Raw genomic sequence first — 18,351 nt, 5'->3', positions numbered from 1 at the left:
GATTCCCTCCCCCCTTCCCCAACTGCTGTAGCGTAAATCCGATTAGTTGAGTTATCGAACCGATAATCGGCAGAGTAATCGACCAATTGGGTAGCCCAGCTCGACCAAAGTCTGCTGGTCTCCTGGAACGGAACTTTGAGGCGCTCAAGGCGGCCCTGCTCGCTCTCACCTGGTGCACGTCGCGTCTGCTGCGCGTGCCTCCTCCAGGTGACGGGCAAAGACGGCCGACTCCTCGCAGCCAACGCCCTGGCCTTGAGCGTCAACCTCCTGGAGGAGCCTACGCAGGCGGCGGCCGCAGCGAGGGACACGCTCCGTCTGACAGGTGGAACGCGCACGACGACACTCGCTCACCGACTTTGGTTTGCATTTGTACCTGCGTATGTTGTGAGTATGTTGTGCGTATGTTGTGCGTATGTATGTTGAACTTATTTTGCACCGTACGTAGCCGACCGTGGTAATCGGAGGTGTGGCGGAAGGACAACAAAAGTTAAACACAAAAATCTAGAGTTTTCAATCTAGATTTAAAAGTGCATAGCTCCAATGGCTTATTAATATCGGAAGGGCGAAGAAGCACGTCCTAAAACCCGCGATGCAGTGACCGTCTTTATTCGATGGTTAGCCACAATTTGCTGCGAGGATGACCGGAGTTTGCGTGATGGTTTGTGTTCCTTGACGAGATCGGCAGAAATTGTACTCTTCAAAAAAGTAACAGTAGCAGTTAGCTTGTTAAATTACTTTGGATAATCCTCAACCCACATTGATTGAATTCAGTACATTCATTGCGAACGTATCGAATATGAATATCCATTTGCGAGTGAGTAGGTGAGTGTTGTAAATTCTAATTAAGATCCGGAAAAGCTCGAAAGCTAAAATGTGTTACAAATAGAGTCGGGTCTATGCTTGTACCAAGCAAAGTCTTAAAACTTAATAATATATAAAATAATAAATACAATAAAAATTTGTGCCCCATCGTTGGGGAGTAAAAATGTTGATCATTTTTATTTTTAAATCTTGGCCTGTGAAGCTTTGAATGTGGATGTTTTAATTAGCACTGCATAAAAAAACACATCAGATAATTAAAATCCAGCCAAATTTGATGCTCCCAAAATTGCAACCCGAATGGAGAGGGAGCTGAACATTGGCACGAGCAGAGATGTCTGTGGTCATAGCTAGAACCGTCTAAAATTTTACATTTTCGAGTTTAGGTCTCCCAATTGCAGGGAAAAAGGTTGTAATCTATTTTTATTATGAACTTATGTCAATGCAAGTTTTGTCTTTGGGGGTTTAAAAAAAAACATGAAATACAAAATGTAACATCAGACATCACCATGGAACATTCTCGTGTACATTTCAGAAGATTGTGCCATGAAAGCCGATCAAAGGGCAAATCCCACTCTCAGTGACTAATGCTGTACAAACATTATACGAATATTGCACTAGGGCTTACGACTTGCGATGTCAGTCTTCGCGGCTTTGCTCCTTTATTGTTAACTGACAAACACACACATCTATATTATGACGTGACTCTATTTGGGGTTGGAGTGCTATGAAGAAGGTCCATTGCCTGAAACGTCGCCCGTCACCTTTCATTGCAAGGCCGTGTTGTTGACGAATGTGTTCACTTTGGTCTCGTTACGGGTTGCAGTGCTCACTGACCAATCGGAGAGAGTCTGCTTTTGTAAATTGTATCGAGGAACGCTTCACGACTGCTGCTTTTGCTGCAAGCTCGAGTGATGATGCCCCTCGAGTTGATGCCCCTTGTGCCATGGTGGCTACTGGCTGCCCATCACCAGCCGACGCTCACCACGCGATTGGCACGTCACCGCATGGGACTGTGCCACGCAAAATGGAGATTTTTTAAAATCTGTTCTTTGATTCGAAGAACAGAACAGTCTAATTTATGAAAAACAGAGACCCTTCCAAAAGTGTATAGCAAATAAAACGTAGTCACATTTTTTTATGATAAAAACCAGGAATATTTGGCATGTGTTTTGCATCACCGACTCTCAACGATGCTCATCTTCTTTCGAGTGAGGAATTGACTATTACCGTAATGTGTACCACACTGTCCATGTGCCACACATTGCCCTGCGAAAGTTTGGCCGGTGTCTGTTGTGTAACATAATGCCCCACGGTGTCCGGTCTCGGCTAGGGACTTGATAATGCATATTCATTTTGAAAGTTAGAACCTGCACGTTTTTCCAATGAGATGGTGCATGATGCCAGATCCATGTCCTAAAGGGCAGCAAATTGACGGATTGTTTCCCTCCATGTTCAGCAGGAACAGGTGTACTGCAGATTGGGCTGTTCCGGCTGCGTGCATCAGACTTGCAGTGGGATGATTTTTCGTGCCTCGCCGTCTGCAGGGGTCTCATTACCTGCACCAGGAAGGATGTTCTGCTGTCTTCTGTCGATGCTCAGGTGCTAACTTATTGAAAATCTCACCGGCGTTGTCGTCACCATCGAGCGCGTCTCTCGTGCCGCGACGAGCGCGATGATGCACTGCGGCCCTGCGGCAGGGCGGGCGGGCGGACCCGAGGGAGCGCTTGTTCGCTGGCTGTCGCCGGTCACTTGCGATGTCCGCATCCGCAAATATTGGATTTGTGTGCCGTGACATTGGCTCATGACACACAGCCCTCATGGATTAGCTCGGTTGGCTACCTACGGTGAGAAAGAAGTTCAACATACATACGTGGCTTGTGAAACAGGGCTCTTATTATGAAACACACAGGGTGTCCTCAAAAGTGTCGTCCATTATTAAAGGTTCGTAATTAGGCAGCAGTTTGAACTGCGTGGTTGAAATCTTGGCAACAATATTTGTATGTCCGGTTAACTCTCGATTCATCTGGATTGCCGATTAAACCATGCTCGCTTGGTTGTATAATTAGCTGCTCCTCACTCGTCGAACACTAAATGCACGAGATTAATATTCTGGCAGGGATAAAACATGCGAAATAAGATCTTCATGCTGCCAGGCGTATCGAAGTAGCGCATGCTGCTGCCCAATTATTATTTTTCATTAATCGTGGAAGGATATCTTTACGGACACCCTCTATGGCATATCGATCTTAGATGCCTTGAGGCGTGTGCGGGTTGGGTGACTGGAGACCCTGCCCGCTGGCAACGTGGCTCACGGGAGATCATGGCAGTCACCAGCCGGCCGAGACTCCCGTTGAGATGTTTCGTGTTAGTCGTGTCTGATCTGTGAAAAGACGTCGTGTCTCCTCCTGAGACACGACGTTCTTCATTATGCGCAGGTGAACCTCGTGCATTGACGCTAATGCAGGGGGACTTCTTCGTAAATATAAAAATATTAGGGTTTTTTTTTCTCCCCCCCCGAATATTTTAAGGCTTATCCTGTGTCGTTGCAAAATGCAATTGGTGCCAGCATGCAGCCACGTCAAGCCTGCAACTGATAAATGCTTGACGCTGTCAATGTGTGTTTTGGAAATTATTGAAACCAAAACTAACATGCATGTTGCAAATCGATGGGGGCACATTTCTTGCTGACCTTTTTATATTAAGAGCAAAGTAACATTACTCCAGAGATAGCCAACGTGGATAGTTATATTGTGTAATATCTGATCTGTGAAAAGATGAACTTTGGCTGTGTTGAAAACACTTAATCAGAATCTCATTCTGTCTCCACATGTACAGAAAACCAATATTTAGTTCATCGGCCTGTCGGCTCTGTCGACCAATATTATCCTGCAGCATTTGTTCAAGTAAGCAATCTGGACTGGTTTTGACGTTCTGGCTCTTATCAGCAGTGAGTTTGTGAAACATATGTTGCTGGAGTGCCCTTGCCAATAACCCAGAAGCATTTGTTTACCAAGCATGGTGCAGCTGATGAGACCCAGCATGGCAAAACTAATCCAGAGTTTGCTTGCTTTAAACAAACGCCGCCGGATAATATCCATCGCCCTGTTTGTAAATAAAACCACGGAGTAAAAATACATTGTTTGAATATGAAATCACCTCCATCATGGAGGAATTCCAGCCATTCTCAGTCCACAATTAGACGAAGGCCTTCTCTCACGCCATGACAGCATTGTTTATTTAACCATCTTTAACTACGCCACCGGTAGTGCTGGTTGTTATCACCTGTCGTTGATGTTAGCTGTGACCGGGGATCGAACTCGGCTCGCTGGGTCTATCGCTCAGCCACCACTCCTATCCGTAGAGTACTATCGATAATAAAGTAATCAATAGATTCGCCTGTCTCGCTACATGAATACGTTTCTTTGAGGTCAATCAGCATGTTGGCTTTCTGGACCACGTGTTTTCTTGCAGCATTTGTTTAAGCGGGCAAACTCTGGACAAGGGTCGACTTTCCATGATGGCGCATCATTGCGCCGGACGTTCCCCCAGGGTGCTGTTGGACTTTTGTCTGCGACGTCTGCCAATCCAGTAGCTTTTGTTGAAGGGGCCTGGGCCACAGGTTTCCTGCTTCAACATTTGCTGCTTTATGTCAGTGGAGCCGGTAGGTGCTGTCTCAAGCCGCTTGGCCGCTGTCACCTCTGCGCTGAACATGATCGTCGTGTGTCGCGCGCCAGGGTTGCCTGCTGCTCGACTCGATCTTCCCAGCTCTGTGCAGACTCTGTGGGCAGCGACAGGAGGCCCAGTACCACGCGTTCCAGGGTACGTCAGTCCATTCAGAGGGCACATTCAGAGGACACCTCAAAAACACTCCACCGCGTTCATCACGAAACACCCGCTCGGGGTGAATCGTGATCAATTCCTAGAAACCACGTAACGGCAGAAATGTTTAATTGTTATCGATGATTTTGGTTAACACTGAGCACGGATTGTTCACGATAACACCACACGTCAACAAATGGGGTAAGCTTGCAAAGATATACGGACAAAACAAATCTTCGTAATGCTAAATTGTCAAAATACAAGAGACACATTTGGGAATCTTGATTCCAGTGAAATGCAGCTTTCCATTAATCAACAAGAACCGCCATGCCCAATAATACTTAGCAATGCAAGACGAAAGCACGGAGACCACGGCCAGAGAATGAAAGCTCCGGCAGCCTCGGTGGGTTTAAAATGTACTCATTTCTCATGAATGTCAAATGTTCTCAAAAAGTCAGGGATGAGAAACGTCCAGCCTGAGAGGAGACCCCCGCATAGCGGCTGAATTCTCTCCGATCTTGACTGCGTTTTTTTAAAAACAAGAATGAGAGAGCTAAATAAAAAAAATCCTCATGTTCCTGGGAATTTCCTGACTCTAAACCGCGTTGTGCTGAGCTCATCAAAAAAAAAAAGCGATCTTTGATCCGTGGGACTTTGACATTTGAAATAAAATAGCAACGAGCTATGTCTGAAAAGAATGTGGATGTCCTTTGCTTCGGCGCTCGCCGATGGGGCGAGTGATAACCGTGCTCTTGCTTGGTCACTGACAGCTTTCACCGTGTGCTTGCTGGAAGCACCTCTGGTCACTGATGGCTATCGAGAGCCTGGAAGTTTGTTTCTTTTTTTTTACCCCATGCCTTTTTGCCCTTGTTAAATGCCTCGATGTCAATATTATTACATGATGGTATCGTCGTCAGCTGTGATCAATCCACTGCTGGATGAAGGCCTCCCCAAGCCATCCTAAATCTGTTTACATGAAAGGACATTTTTTTAACCACTAAAATTTTACTTCAATTGAAAAACTATTGCACTAAATAGGAACAACAATGGTTAGGCCCCTTGGCACCGAACATTGAAGCAGACACTTTATCTCTGTCTACCAACTTTAGCCGTGTCTACCAACTTTAGCCATGTCTACCAGCTTGAGGAGCGGGGTATGGTGACGGTGCTGTGCACATGGAGATGGGGAGTCATCTCTCACGTGCCACGAATTTGTATCCAGCAAGCCGCTAAGTGGCGAGCGCTCTGCACAGCCAATTCAAGTCGACGTGTTTAATGTTTTTTCTTTTTCCATCTTTAGCAGCTTTTTTTTCCTTGGCGGTGTTTCACGCTTGATGCTAATGCTCCGTGTCAGGTTTTTATTGATGCGGGGGTTTCCATTTCTTGTCTTTTGCAGATGTGGCACAGTCTAATGATGTACATTCTGAAGCATTTGTGTGTTATAATCTTCGGTCAGAATTCATTAGCATAGCTCTGCCTTAGCCTCAGAATTTTACAGCTTGTTTTATTGTTAACATTTTAATGACTCTATTAATCTGGGTTTAGAGCAACGTACAAAACATTGAAATGGACTTTCCAAATCAAAACCAGGCTCAATGAACCAACGACAATAGGCTCATGTTGCAAGGCGCCCCTCTCTTGCCATTACGTACACGCGTGTCACCTGACGGCAGGCACTTCATTAACGCTTTAACAAGTGGCCGAACAGCAATTGCCGTGCGCGCTACGCGCTCCGTTCTGCGTGCGTGTGTGCGGTGCCGGGCCCCGGCAGTGCTGTGGCTGTGGATGCGGTGCGTGCGGAACAACCGGCGCGACCTGGCCGACCTCGTGCCCGGGCGTCGCGTCTTCCCCGACGGCGGCCCGCGGCTCGACAGCGTCCTGCTGCTCCTGCGCTGCAACTGGGAGAGCCCGGTGAGCCCTCGCTCGTCGTCCGTCTCCGCTCCGCTCCGCCCCCGCCCTCCCCCCCACGTGTCGCTCGGACGCGTTTAGAACGCAGCAAGCTGCCCTTGGCACGCCGGACTCGCCGTACAGAGGTCGACCGGTCCGATCTCCCGGCGCGGCGGTCGAAACAAGGGGGGTGTTGACCTTCCCCCGCACCTCCAATTAGCACGGTTGGCTACGTACGGTGCGAAAGACGTTCAACGTGCACACTTACAAATCCCCACCCAGCAGTGTCCAGTGGGTGCGCGGCAGTCAGCGGTCAGTCGATGGATCAGGTCAAATTGTGCCACTCCCCCCAACGCGAGACGTGAGGTGAGCCAGCCGTTCCTTTACATCGGTGGTTCTCAACCGGCGGGGTTAAAGGCTGCAGCACGGATAGCGTGCAGGAGAAATTTTGAATGCGTGTGCGCGTGCTAAGTCGGCACACACGCTGCGGTAACAACGCATTAATGCGCAATGTGAAACAAATGACTTACGAACTCCATGTCGACCAGAGGTGTGGACACGAGATTTACGGACTGTGTGTGTTTTGGGGCACAAGTGGTCTTATGCTTGGGGCCACCAAACCAACGGAGAGACAGCAATGTCACCCACTTATCTCTCACGTAATTTTGTTAAAGTTTAGTCATCACTTTGCACATTTGATCTCTTGAACAGCGCGCTGCACCACCAACTCTTAAGTCTCTGTTGTAAACACTTAGGGAGATTAGGAGCAGTTGACAATCGTCGGGAATTTGTAAACCCTCAGGGGGTTTGTAGATATCGAACACAATCGCAGGCCCTCTTGTCTCTGCGTAAACTCGGGAGCCGTGAGGAGGGAGGAGGGGATGGAAGAGTTCCCATCTTATGTGCAGCACATTGGCCTGGCAATTGTGAATGTTCCGTGATGCATTACAGATTACAGCATCTGACCTCGATAATTGGATTGCAGTTAAGTTCCCTAACTGCTCACTGTCAAGTCGCACTGCCGCTGGATTAAAGTAGATTCCGTTTGTTTCATGTTGACACAAGTACTTTTATTTGTATACAACTTACACTATGTATGTGTGTGTGTATATATATTGCCTTGCCTTTATTGTGTATTTATGAATGTTGAAAGGCGTATTGTAATGCAGTTGATCGGTGTATTCACGTTGGGAGGTTTTTCACGTAAAATAAACTCTGATTTTAAAGTGGGGCAGTGTGAGGTAAACATTCTGGTAGACCGAGTCCTCAACATGAGCGGAGGAATCGATGAGTGAAGTTCACAGGAACAGTAACCATGGCGGTGGTAGCAGTTGCGATAGAAGGGGGCGACTGAACCGCCGGCGTGCGAGTTACCGGAGAGAATCGCCGAGTACCGGATCATCCACGCGCCTGGGTGGTGCCCCAGGTGGAGGGCGTGGTGGAGAGCGTGTATGGGTGCATGCAGCTGCTGCTGGAGCTGTACGCTCGCGAGAATCAGGAGGACATTGGCTGCTGCGTGGAGCGGCCGCTCTTTGGGCTGCTGCTCAGGCAGGCGCTGGGCCTGCCGTGGGAGTCGCGGGGGAGGCCTGCCCTCCTCAGGGCCCTGCTGCCGCACGTCGGGGCACGCACGGTGAGCGGCTCGCACGGTGACCAGCAGCGCCACTACAATGTCGAATGTACGGTGGGTGATTTGAGAGGGCGAGACACAAAGCCACCTTATTTTGTACTGCCATGTCCCTGGCCAAAATCCCAAAGGGTTCGAGAGTTTCAGGAATTTCTTACGAGCCATCGACCCTCGCCACTCAAGCGCTGGATCACAGGTTCTGCCACCGTGCCAAATATATTTTTTTAGCGAGGTTCATTCCAATGGGTTTTAACGCACTTACGTGAGAAATGCATGCACACAAGAATGCGATCTTAACGCCCGTAAATATACACGTGGCCTGCGTTGTTGTAGCCCTGGCGGCATTGCGCCGTACATAACGGGCAACTAACTGGGTGGGGATTGTGAATATTTTTTGTTTCCTCTACGCGACTTGTTGCTGGCCGCAGATTTTGGAAGCGGATGCAGATCTTCCCCAGCAGATGTTGTCCTGCCTCTCCACTAACTACCTGGCTCCCTTGGCTGCCGAGCTCTACAAGGAGCTGCTGAAGAGTCAGAGGGATGCGTGGGAGAGCGATCTGTCGCTCAGTCCCTGTGCCACTCGGCCGGTCGACCTCCCAGAACGCAAGCAGCAAGCGGACACCTCGAAACCCCGCGGCCAGCCTGGCCCGGACCGCTTCGCCGTCGGGGTTTCAACGAAGTCCGCACGGCCGGAGGGCTTGGGCGCCGCCAAGCAATCGGACGGGGGGAGGGGAGACGGGGGGAGGGGAGACAGGGGGTCGGCACGCGGAGACGCTGGCCGTGGAGAGGCGCGCCAGGATATTCTAATGCCGGAGCTCCACACCAAAGAGTCGAGGCTGGCAGAGATGTGGGCTGGACGGTGGCTCAAGATGCTGCACTCTGCCCTGACGTCGGGCGTCTCCTTGCTTCTATACAACGTGTCCAGCTACCTCCTGCCGTGCACCCTCAAGGTTGGCTCTACCGGATATAACATTAACGGTGTCAATTACGACACACCATCGTAGGTTTTTATTATTATTACTATACTGGCACACGGGAGGAAAGCAGTTTAATTAACTCGCTACATTATTCTGGATGTAATCCTGGATTCCAGGCTGTGGTCTGGAGAGTGGGCGCCACGGTGGTGAGATGTTAACTCCCTCGCCTGGTATGCAGAAGGTCGTGGGTTCGATCCCGACCATGATGCTTGCTGTATATTTGGAGTTTGCGTGTCTCTCTCCCCGTGGTCATGTGGATTTTTCTCCGGGTCCTCCAGTTTTTCCCCCTCCACATTTAGAATCAACATCACGCGTTTAGATTATTTGGCTTCCATAAATGTCCACGTGATGATGATAAGCCACTTCGTTGAGCTATCAGGACGCTTCTGAAAAAGAGCTATGGAGCTCAGTGGGCCTTACCTGGTAAAATAAAAAAAATTGTTTAAATAGTTCAGTTGAGAATGAACTATCGGTGGTGAGTCTTCACCGTCTGGCTGGAGCCTCCTGAGCTGTCGACTCGGGTGGCTTGGAAAGGGAGAATCAAACTCCTCTTCGAGACCCGACCCAGCGTCCCGTGGACACTCCTCCTCTGGTTTGAATAACTACCATTAACCTGAACAATAATAATAACCTACGATCCTTTGTCAGTCCCGCTGGATGATGGTCTTCAACATGCAATGTCAGTCGCAGGGTTTGTTTCAACATACTTCACCCCACTGGTCAGTGCAAATTAGTCAAGGAGAGCCACCCAGGCCCAGTTCAGATCTCACTCGCCACTGATATTAGCCACGGCCGGGGATCAAACTCTGGTCGTGGGTTTAGAGTGCAGTACACGAAGCACCGTGTCCCATTGTCTTTATTTTAATTTGTATGGATTCAAGAGCAAGTTTTGGGAATGTACGTTTCTTAGCGCAGTACAAAAACCCATTCCAAACAAACCCTAATTTCCCTACAATGTGCGTTTGTATTTGATGTGCTCGTTGATGTGGACCAGGTTTTCCCAGAGACGTTTGCTTTGATGAACGACCACTTTAGTGGCCCCAATGATCTCCTGCCCTGGATAAATCTGGTAAGTCGGAGACACCTGTCATCACGAAACGAACTCAATTCATTCTCGGCTTTGCTTGATAAATATATGTTGTGGCTATTTCACGTGTGGCTAGCGGTAGTTTAATTTATCACGCTTTCTATTTTAACACAATCCACGGGGCCCAGAACGCCAGCGACATACAGTGCTGCTCGCAGGTACAATGGATGAGAGCAAATTGTCTCCTTCACCCGCGCGAGGTTCTGAGCACTCGGGGGGGGGGGGGGGGGGGGGGGGGGTAATTGCCGTCGTCGTCTTTCCCCGAGCAGCAGCGGGAGGGAAGAAGTAGAGAGAGAGGAGCGGTGACCTGTGGCGTGGACTCACCTGCGCACGTGACGGACCAACTGAGTGAGACTCCTTGCCGCCGCCCCCTCCAGGTGAGCGTCGCCAGGTCCGTGCTGAATCCCGGACCCGAGGGACGCTGGGCGGTGTCGGCCCAGATCCGCCGGGGCCTGCGCCACCGGGACGAGGGCGTGCGCGCCGCGGCGCTGGCCTTCGTGTGCGGCGTGGGGCCGTGGCACCGGCACCCGGCGGGCCCCGCCGAGACGGCGCTCCTGCGCGAGTTCGTGCCGCTCAACCTGCCCGTCGGCTCGTCCGCCTTCCGCCAGCAGCTGCAGGGCGGCGTGCGGCGCGCGCTGAGCGACCTGCGCGACGCCGCGCTGGTGGCGCTGCGGCGGGAGAGGCGGCTTCGGGGCGCCGACGGCGCCGGCGCAAGCGACGAGCGCGCTGGCGCTCGCTCGCCGGGCGTCCTCGACCGCACCGTCGGTCAGTGCCATTTGCTCGACGACGATCGGTGATTGCATCGCGCTCGTCAGTACTGCGTTCCGAGCTCGTGCTTACATTGATTGTAAATTGAAAGTAATTTTCTCCTTACTAGTGAGCAAGGTTAATGGTAAAACGTGGCGCAAAGGTAAGAGTTTGAAACTGCGAAGGCGCGGGTAAGGGTTCAGGGGCGGGGGCGGGGGGGGTGCGGTGGTTCGCGCGTTGAGCTCCGAACCCGAAGCCTCGAGTTAGATTCCAGCTCACAGCCAATATCAATGGCGGTTATCTGGAAGAGTCGGCTAAAATGCCCTCGAGCTGGACTCTCTCGAGCTCCCTCTAGTGGAGGCCCTTGCACCAGCAGTGGCTCGAGCAGGCACTTGCAGGGCTGCACCACAACGTCTGGACGCTGTGTTTTCTCCTGGCCATCGAAGAGTGACTGTAGACAACCTGAGCCCAACATCCACGCTACCGCTCTGTGTTGAAGGCGTTTTGAACGTTCACCGTTTTGTCGTCGTCAGAATTCGTCGACTGGCTGCTGGACCTGTGCCTCAATTCCCTCTTCCCTGGCGCAAGCTTCCAGCGCAAGAAGATGTGTCTGCTGCTCCTGTCAACTCTCCTGGAGACCTTCTCGGTTGTACCGCAGCCCGAGAAGAAGAAAGGCAAACCCCCAGGTCAGGACGCCTGCTTTTGCTTCGTAAATCGGCTGAGCGTCCATCGGGAGTAGCTGAGGTACAGGCCCGTTGAGACGCGTGACGCGTGGCCTCTTCTGGAGGGGCCACCTGGGCGATGTCAGACAACTGACCACGCTCGTCTATAACGCTGCACAATGGGCGGTGTTGAGGAGGTGACGCTTCTTGGCAGCACCATGAAGAAGGGCCATTGCCCAAAACGTTGCCAATTATATATTCTTTCCTTTTGAAGCCACAGTGTTATTGATGAATGTGTTTAGCTGTTTGCTATTTGTGCTTGTGCACTACAGCCAAACGCCACATCACCAAATAATTGGGTTATATCAAGTCATTTGAAGTATGTGCATACATATATATAATATGTAAGTTACATTTATTTATAATTTAGTACAAATCCGAATGTAGCAAATAGAAATAAGTAATTTTTTAAAATATATATTTTTAAACACGCTTTAATGAAATGTACCCTACTCGTAATGGCAGAACTCCACGACTCCAGGCTTGCCATAACGTAAGGGACCCTGGTGATTTACAGCCAATGTCAGTTGAGTGTGGACAATTAGACCCAAGCCGAAACATAACATATAAAAATGAATGTTTAAAAATACTTTATTAATTTTGATAGAATATTGTATTGTCATCAGTATGACACAAGTATATCAAGTTTGCAGTGGATACCACATTGGGAAGTGGGTTAAAATTGAGTTACAAGATTTGAGGGTACGAAAACAACAACAGACAGAGTGAGTTCATAGAAAGCGTGTAATAATAAAAAGGAAAATTGCCCTTCGTCGTTGCGAATGTACCTATGGAAAGGAGTCGACAGGTACATGGCCGCATGCAACCGCTCCGCCAGCGTTGCGACGGTCCGTGCGTTTGTTTTGGTGTCGGTGTCGAGGTTAAAGCCCTGCCGGCCTGCACGGCAGCGCCGCGTCTCCGCCGGGGAAGTGTTCTTAGAAGGGCTTTACGTGAAAACGTGGACTATAAAAGACGCTCTTTTTTTGTGTAACTCTTTATTTTTTAAGCATTTAACGTCTTAAAATATCAAGTTCCCAAGCTTCCCCGTGCAAATCCTCGCGTCTTGTTTGTTTGCCTTGGCAGAGGACGTTAAGGAGCTCGTGTCGTGGGCGCGTCACCGCGGGCGGTGGGACTTCTGCTCGCAGCGCAGCGTCTCGGTGCTCTGCGTGTGCCTGCAGGACGGCACCAACGAGGTAGCGGCACAGCGCCACAGCTCGCAGCGGTGCCGCCCTCCTGCCGTTCTCGCCGTTTGCCGTGACGTTGACAACCGTAGGCGCTCACGCACGCGGCAGCCATCGCCGCGTGTTTGTAGTCAAAATAAAAACAAGAGTGTGGTGATGGTGATTGTGATGGTATTGTGATGGTGATGGTGATTGTGATGGTGATTGTGATGGTGATTGTGATGGTGATGGTGATTGTGATTGGGATGGTGATGGTGATGGTGATTGTGATGGTGATTGTGATGGTGATTGTGATGGTGATGGTGATTGTGATTGGGATGGTGATGGTGATGGTGATTGTGATGGTGATTGTGATGGTGATGGTGATTGTGATTGGGATGGTGATGGTGATGGTGATTGTGATGGTGATTGTGATTGTGATGGTGATTGTGATGGTGATTGTGATTGTGATGGTGATTGTGTCGCCCTTTACCGTTCCGCTGCGGAATGGAGTCCTCCCCGTGCCGTTTTGGTCGTGGAGGTGATTGAACCATATTTAACCACGCCGATGAATGTGGATGGTTTTAGGGGGAAAGCGGCCTATGACCGGTTCAGGTATCGCTCGCCGCCGATGTTTGCCGTGGCTGGGAATTAAACGTAAGGTTGCCTGGTTGATACCGGAGTGCGCTAACAACTCCACAAACCGCTCCGCCACTTGGTTCGTAATGTGACAGCGATGAACGGGTTTCGTTTGAGCAAAACGTACCAAAATAAACCAAAAAAAAAAGGTAATTGACCAACAAATGTCAGGTCCTGTTCGAGGAGAACACGACCACCCTGGAGATGGAGCGGTGACAGAGGTGCCCCTGCTGGAGTGAGATGGATTGTTGTCTCGCGGGACCGTCGGAGATGGTGACGACAAATGGGAGGCCTTCATCCAGCAGTGGATAGAGAATGGTTTATGAGGACGATTGCCTTGCTACAATAGTTGTCTGTATCGTCTCATTGATTCATCGTAAGTGCCACATTCCGGGGTGTGCTGAACACAGCGTGCCCTCGACATGCTGGGTACATGTACGTTTGAGGTTCCCTGGGTATATTCCTGTTCTTATCAAAGCCCCGTTTTTTGCATGAAGACCAATGTTAGCCCATCGACAGCTGCGATATGACTTCATAGCCCATCAAAACACCCTGTTGCAGTGAAGTAACCAGAACCTGGTCTGGAACGCAAAACCCAATGCCACCGTAGTTACTGTACCGTATTATTGCGCTAACCCGGGACTACGTGGCGTGCAGAGATTCGGTCAACTACAAGTCAGCGTTTCTTTGCTCTTCCACTTTGATCTTCGGGCGTGTCATTTTCAACTTCTATATAAAAAAATTGTGTTCGTCCGACAAGAAACCACGGTTACACGCGGGACCCGGTGTGTCTGCCCGCGGAGTTGCGACGCAGCTCTGCTCCCTGGGTTCCTTCACTCGAGCCACAGTTTAAGCGAGCTTGGTGGGGGGGGGGGGGGCCCGTTAATTCAGCAGCAGCGACGGCGCTCACTCGAACAGATGTGGACCAATATTCCAGTTGTCGGAAAGATTAGAATCAAATAATTATCTCCAACGCATGTTTGAGCTCAAGTTCGGAAGAAAGTTGACATGGGACAAGGGAGTGCGTGGTTTGAAGGGTTCTTGACATTAGAGAGCCGTTCAATATATTAATATAAAATATATTATCCGTAATTGATTTGATTGATGTCAGCCTCTGCAGAGTATAGCATCTGAGTGCTTGAAGAAGACTAAAAGCTAACGTGTATTTTTGTTTTTAATATATATATTTTATTTAGTTTCTGCTTACAAATGTAATAGGTTTAGTTATTTTTTGTCATTCATGGGAAAATGTTCCGTTCCTGCAGTCCCGCACGCCACACGAACGCTGCCACAGCTCTCAGCTCGTAAACCCCTAGAGGGGCAGCCCTGAAACAGCCCGCTCATGTCACTGCTGGTGGATGGGCCTCCACTAGAGCGAGCTCGAGGAGAGCCCCTCGAGAGAGGGTATTTGGCCTACTCTTGCTCGCTGGCGGGAGGACCCACAGTTTATCCCGTCACACGAGACCTGGCGATCGACTAAATGTGGACAAAAAACTTTCGTGACTGCAGGAATTCATATTCTTTGGGTCTCTTGGTAAAGTCACGTAGAACAACAAAAAACAACCAAAGACTACGACTAAATGTGGTGAACCCGTTTATGCTGCTGGATGGACAGAGGCAGTGGGATTGAAGAAAGTAACACAAATGTAAACACAAGTTTTAAATCCACCTTAAATAAAAAAAATCCACCAGTATTGGAGATATAAAGCAGTGGGATAATATCCTCTACAGGAGACCGAGCAAGCTGTACATCTTAGTTCCAAGCAATGAGTTAACCCCAAGCGGCACATGGCTTTCATGTGCACCAAATTTAATTAACAAGACGGGGTTTGTTCTGACTTTGACTGGACCCAGTCGTGAGGTTACAACATTGTCGTCATTTATCGACGAGAACGGACGACCGACTCTGACCATAAAGGGAAGCTGAGAGACGTTCATTGCACGGGAAAAGTTCTGGTGCATCGTAACGTACGTGCGGTTAATAATGAGGAGGGCCTCTTCTGAGACATCTGTCCGGCTTGGAAGAGCAGGCCAAAGCCCTCGAGAGCAGCGAGCGGTCCCCAACCTTTTTGGCACCAGGGACCGGTTTCGTGGAAGACAATTTTTTCACGAACCGGGTGTGAGTGGGTGGGGGGTCATCATTGGGTCTTTCCCCCTTTACAAAGAAGCTCTCCAGCGACGTTTGTTTTTTACTCATTTTGGCGGCTAGGGTTAGCTGGTGGGCTTACCAACACTGTGTGACTGAGACGAGTGAGCAGTGCGGGAAGTGGTGAATAATAAAACAATGGGGGCGGGTTCCACGCGTGGACTCACCGCTCTCACCTGGTGCTGCTGCTGTGCGGCCCGGATCCTAACAGGCCACGGACCGGTAGCGGTCCGTGGCCCGAGGGTTGGGGACCCCCCTGCTCTAGAGGATCCCCCTAGAGCTCCCTCTAGCGGGGAGGCACTGACGCCAGCAGTCGTGCGAGCAAAAATATCGCAGTGCCGCATCAACGAATATTTATTTATTTTACGTGCCAGTATTGTTCTCAATCAAGTGGGCACCGCTGAGCGCATTGGAGCGGAGTGGGAACGGTACCCAGGGGCACGGAACACCGGGAATGACAAAAGAAGCCCGTCACAACCCTCGGCGACTAATTGTGATGAATTGCATCCCCCACCCCTCGCTCCTGGTCTCTCTGTGCTGGCCGTGTGGCTGCGTGGAGGTGCGTGAGCTCGCCGCTGAGTTGCTCCAGGGCTTCTTCCCGGCGGAGGCGTTGCTGCCGTGGCGCGACGTCCTCTCGTCCCAAGCCGCCACTCTCCTACGCAGCCCCAAGGCCCCGGAGGCCGAGGCCGGGGCCCTGCTGCTCAAGCTCGTCTACCACAAGTGAGCCTCGTGACGCGCGTGCGCGCGCCCGGCCATCGTGGCCCGACCGGCGTTTCGTGCGCCCCGGGTATCCGCGCGACTCTGACCGCCGCGAGGCTCGTCGCGAAGGTGCCGCGTGGACGATCGCGCTCGTCCGCAGCAGGGGGCGATGTGGCCACGTGACTTTTGGCGATTTGCGAGTTTTTTAGTTTTTAATGCGACAACATTTTTTTACCGTGATGCCCCGGCACGCGCGATGGCCTCTTCCTCCCGTCGAATGACATCACGGGATTCTTGACGTCCACTGCAGAGAAGACGATGCAAATTATTTGGTTAGTACACCAATGACATTGACCGGGGTGGCCGCTGGGGTCCAACCACAAACCTTCGCAACGCGTGGTAAATGCGCTCCCGCTCGGCCGTATCACGTGGCCTTTGCCTCTGCATACACGTCTGGTTCAAAGTCTTTAGAATCAGAATCTTGTGTCTGTTCGTTATTGTCTGGTCATGCGTTTACCTGTCTCCCTGTCTTTCTCTGCTCTGTCTCTGTGCTGCTGGCTCTCCGTCCATCGACACACGAGTGTCTACGAGAGCGGTCTGTCTGCTACGCTTCAATTGGGTTGTCTATCTGATGTCGCTATTTTGGGTCCTGTCTGTTTAACTTTTCCCTCCTGTGTTGTCACTGTGCGTGATACGTGACTGAGTTAGACGGAAGACAGACAGATGAGGTGAGAGCCCAGTGCGTGTGCAAGTTCCTCTTGCAAGGGACACCCCGGGTCTACGTTTATCGATCTCCCACAGAGCACGCTAATTATATTTGTTCCTCTGTACCGCAGAAGGCTCAGCAACTCGAAGGCCTAAAAAAAGTAACCTTGGTCTCAAATGAAAGCTGTGCAGTATTTATTGGGAACATGAAATTTAATAAACGTGTGGCCTTGAGATGGAAAACTAAATAACGAATAAATGTGGGCCAGAATCTCGAGCTGGCACCACTGAGAGGCCTGGGTTTGAATCTGGGCAGCCACCTCGAGTTAAACTGCGCTCTCCAGCCTAGTGGAATGATGGGCTAAGCTTCAGTTACCGATTACTGAACAATAACACTCATCCATATTACATTCCATCTGAGATTTTTTTTCATGGCTTTTTGCATGTTATGCAGCAATCATTTCTCTCTGCAGCAGGCTGGGTGGGAAAGCGCTGCCCTTTCAGAGGATAAGAGGCCACTTGAGAATTCAGAAACAGTTCTGTGATATCTCCTTCTGTGGACCGTTCTCTGCTCTGCGAGAATTCCCCGGGGCTCTGTGTCTCATGCCATGACGTCGACGGTACGCTCCGGAGAACGTTGGGGAAATAACTACAAACGTTTTTGTTGCCTTTGTAGTTTTTTTTTGTGAAAACTTAACTTGAACGGGCCTATTCATATCTCGGGGCTGCATAAAGGGCAGTGTTGTCACAGCGCGTAACTAATTGTTTAATGGAAACAAGGTGCGAGATTTGTCCAAAATTAAGTTTAAATTGGCGCAAATAGTCACGGAGCGTACGCTGCCATTACATTGGAGAGGCGGCGGAAAGGTTACGAGCGGAAGTGGTGTGAAAGACGCGTTCCTGATGGGCCAAATTGTTACCAAACTATTGCCAACAACGAGTTGGCTCATTAGCACCGTGGCCAGAGCTGAGACGCTCCACGTCCAGGAGGCGGCTACGGTCGTTGAGACCAAGAATTAGAGTCGGGACCGCTCCAGGTACTACTCGCAACTACAATGTGAGCCATTGCCTGGGATCGATCTCAGCTTGCCATTTTCAATAGCACAAGTATTATGCGGCATAACTAAATAGCAGCATTGGTAAATAAGTGTCGTTGTCTTAATAATTGTACACAAAGTTCAGCATTGCGGCTGTTTGGATGCCTTTGCTCTTCTGTTGCGTTGCAGAACTGGTAGAAATGTTTTACCAGTTCTAAAGCTTTGCCTTCGCCTTGATTTGCTTCTCATTAATTGTTTTATAATTTAAAGGGTAGCATTG

The 18,351-nt window shown here is 50.1% G+C and overlaps 1 protein-coding gene across 1 annotated transcript in view; it reads left to right on the top strand.

Moving 5' to 3' along the window:
* LOC144729825 (uncharacterized) overlaps positions 1–18,351 on the top strand; it is a 119,465-nt gene that overhangs the window by 43,372 nt on the left and 57,742 nt on the right. The window contains exons 7-17 of the mRNA XM_078610340.1: positions 208–322; positions 2,282–2,421; positions 4,557–4,641; positions 6,413–6,552; positions 7,955–8,158; positions 8,581–9,102; positions 10,124–10,198; positions 10,594–10,981; positions 11,497–11,649; positions 12,769–12,878; positions 16,190–16,350. Of these exons, the coding sequence (XP_078466466.1) occupies positions 208–322; positions 2,282–2,421; positions 4,557–4,641; positions 6,413–6,552; positions 7,955–8,158; positions 8,581–9,102; positions 10,124–10,198; positions 10,594–10,981; positions 11,497–11,649; positions 12,769–12,878; positions 16,190–16,350 (2,093 nt within the window). The remainder of the gene's footprint in view (positions 1–207; positions 323–2,281; positions 2,422–4,556; positions 4,642–6,412; positions 6,553–7,954; positions 8,159–8,580; positions 9,103–10,123; positions 10,199–10,593; positions 10,982–11,496; positions 11,650–12,768; positions 12,879–16,189; positions 16,351–18,351) is intronic.

Source organism: Lampetra planeri, chromosome 33 (assembly GCF_965212315.1).
Source record: "Lampetra planeri chromosome 33, kcLamPlan1.2.h2, whole genome shotgun sequence".
In the NCBI taxonomy this organism is placed as follows: domain Eukaryota; kingdom Metazoa; phylum Chordata; class Hyperoartia; order Petromyzontiformes; family Petromyzontidae; genus Lampetra; species Lampetra planeri.
The sequence above is the reverse complement of the archived record's forward strand: the minus strand, read 5'-3'. Positions and strand labels throughout refer to the sequence as shown.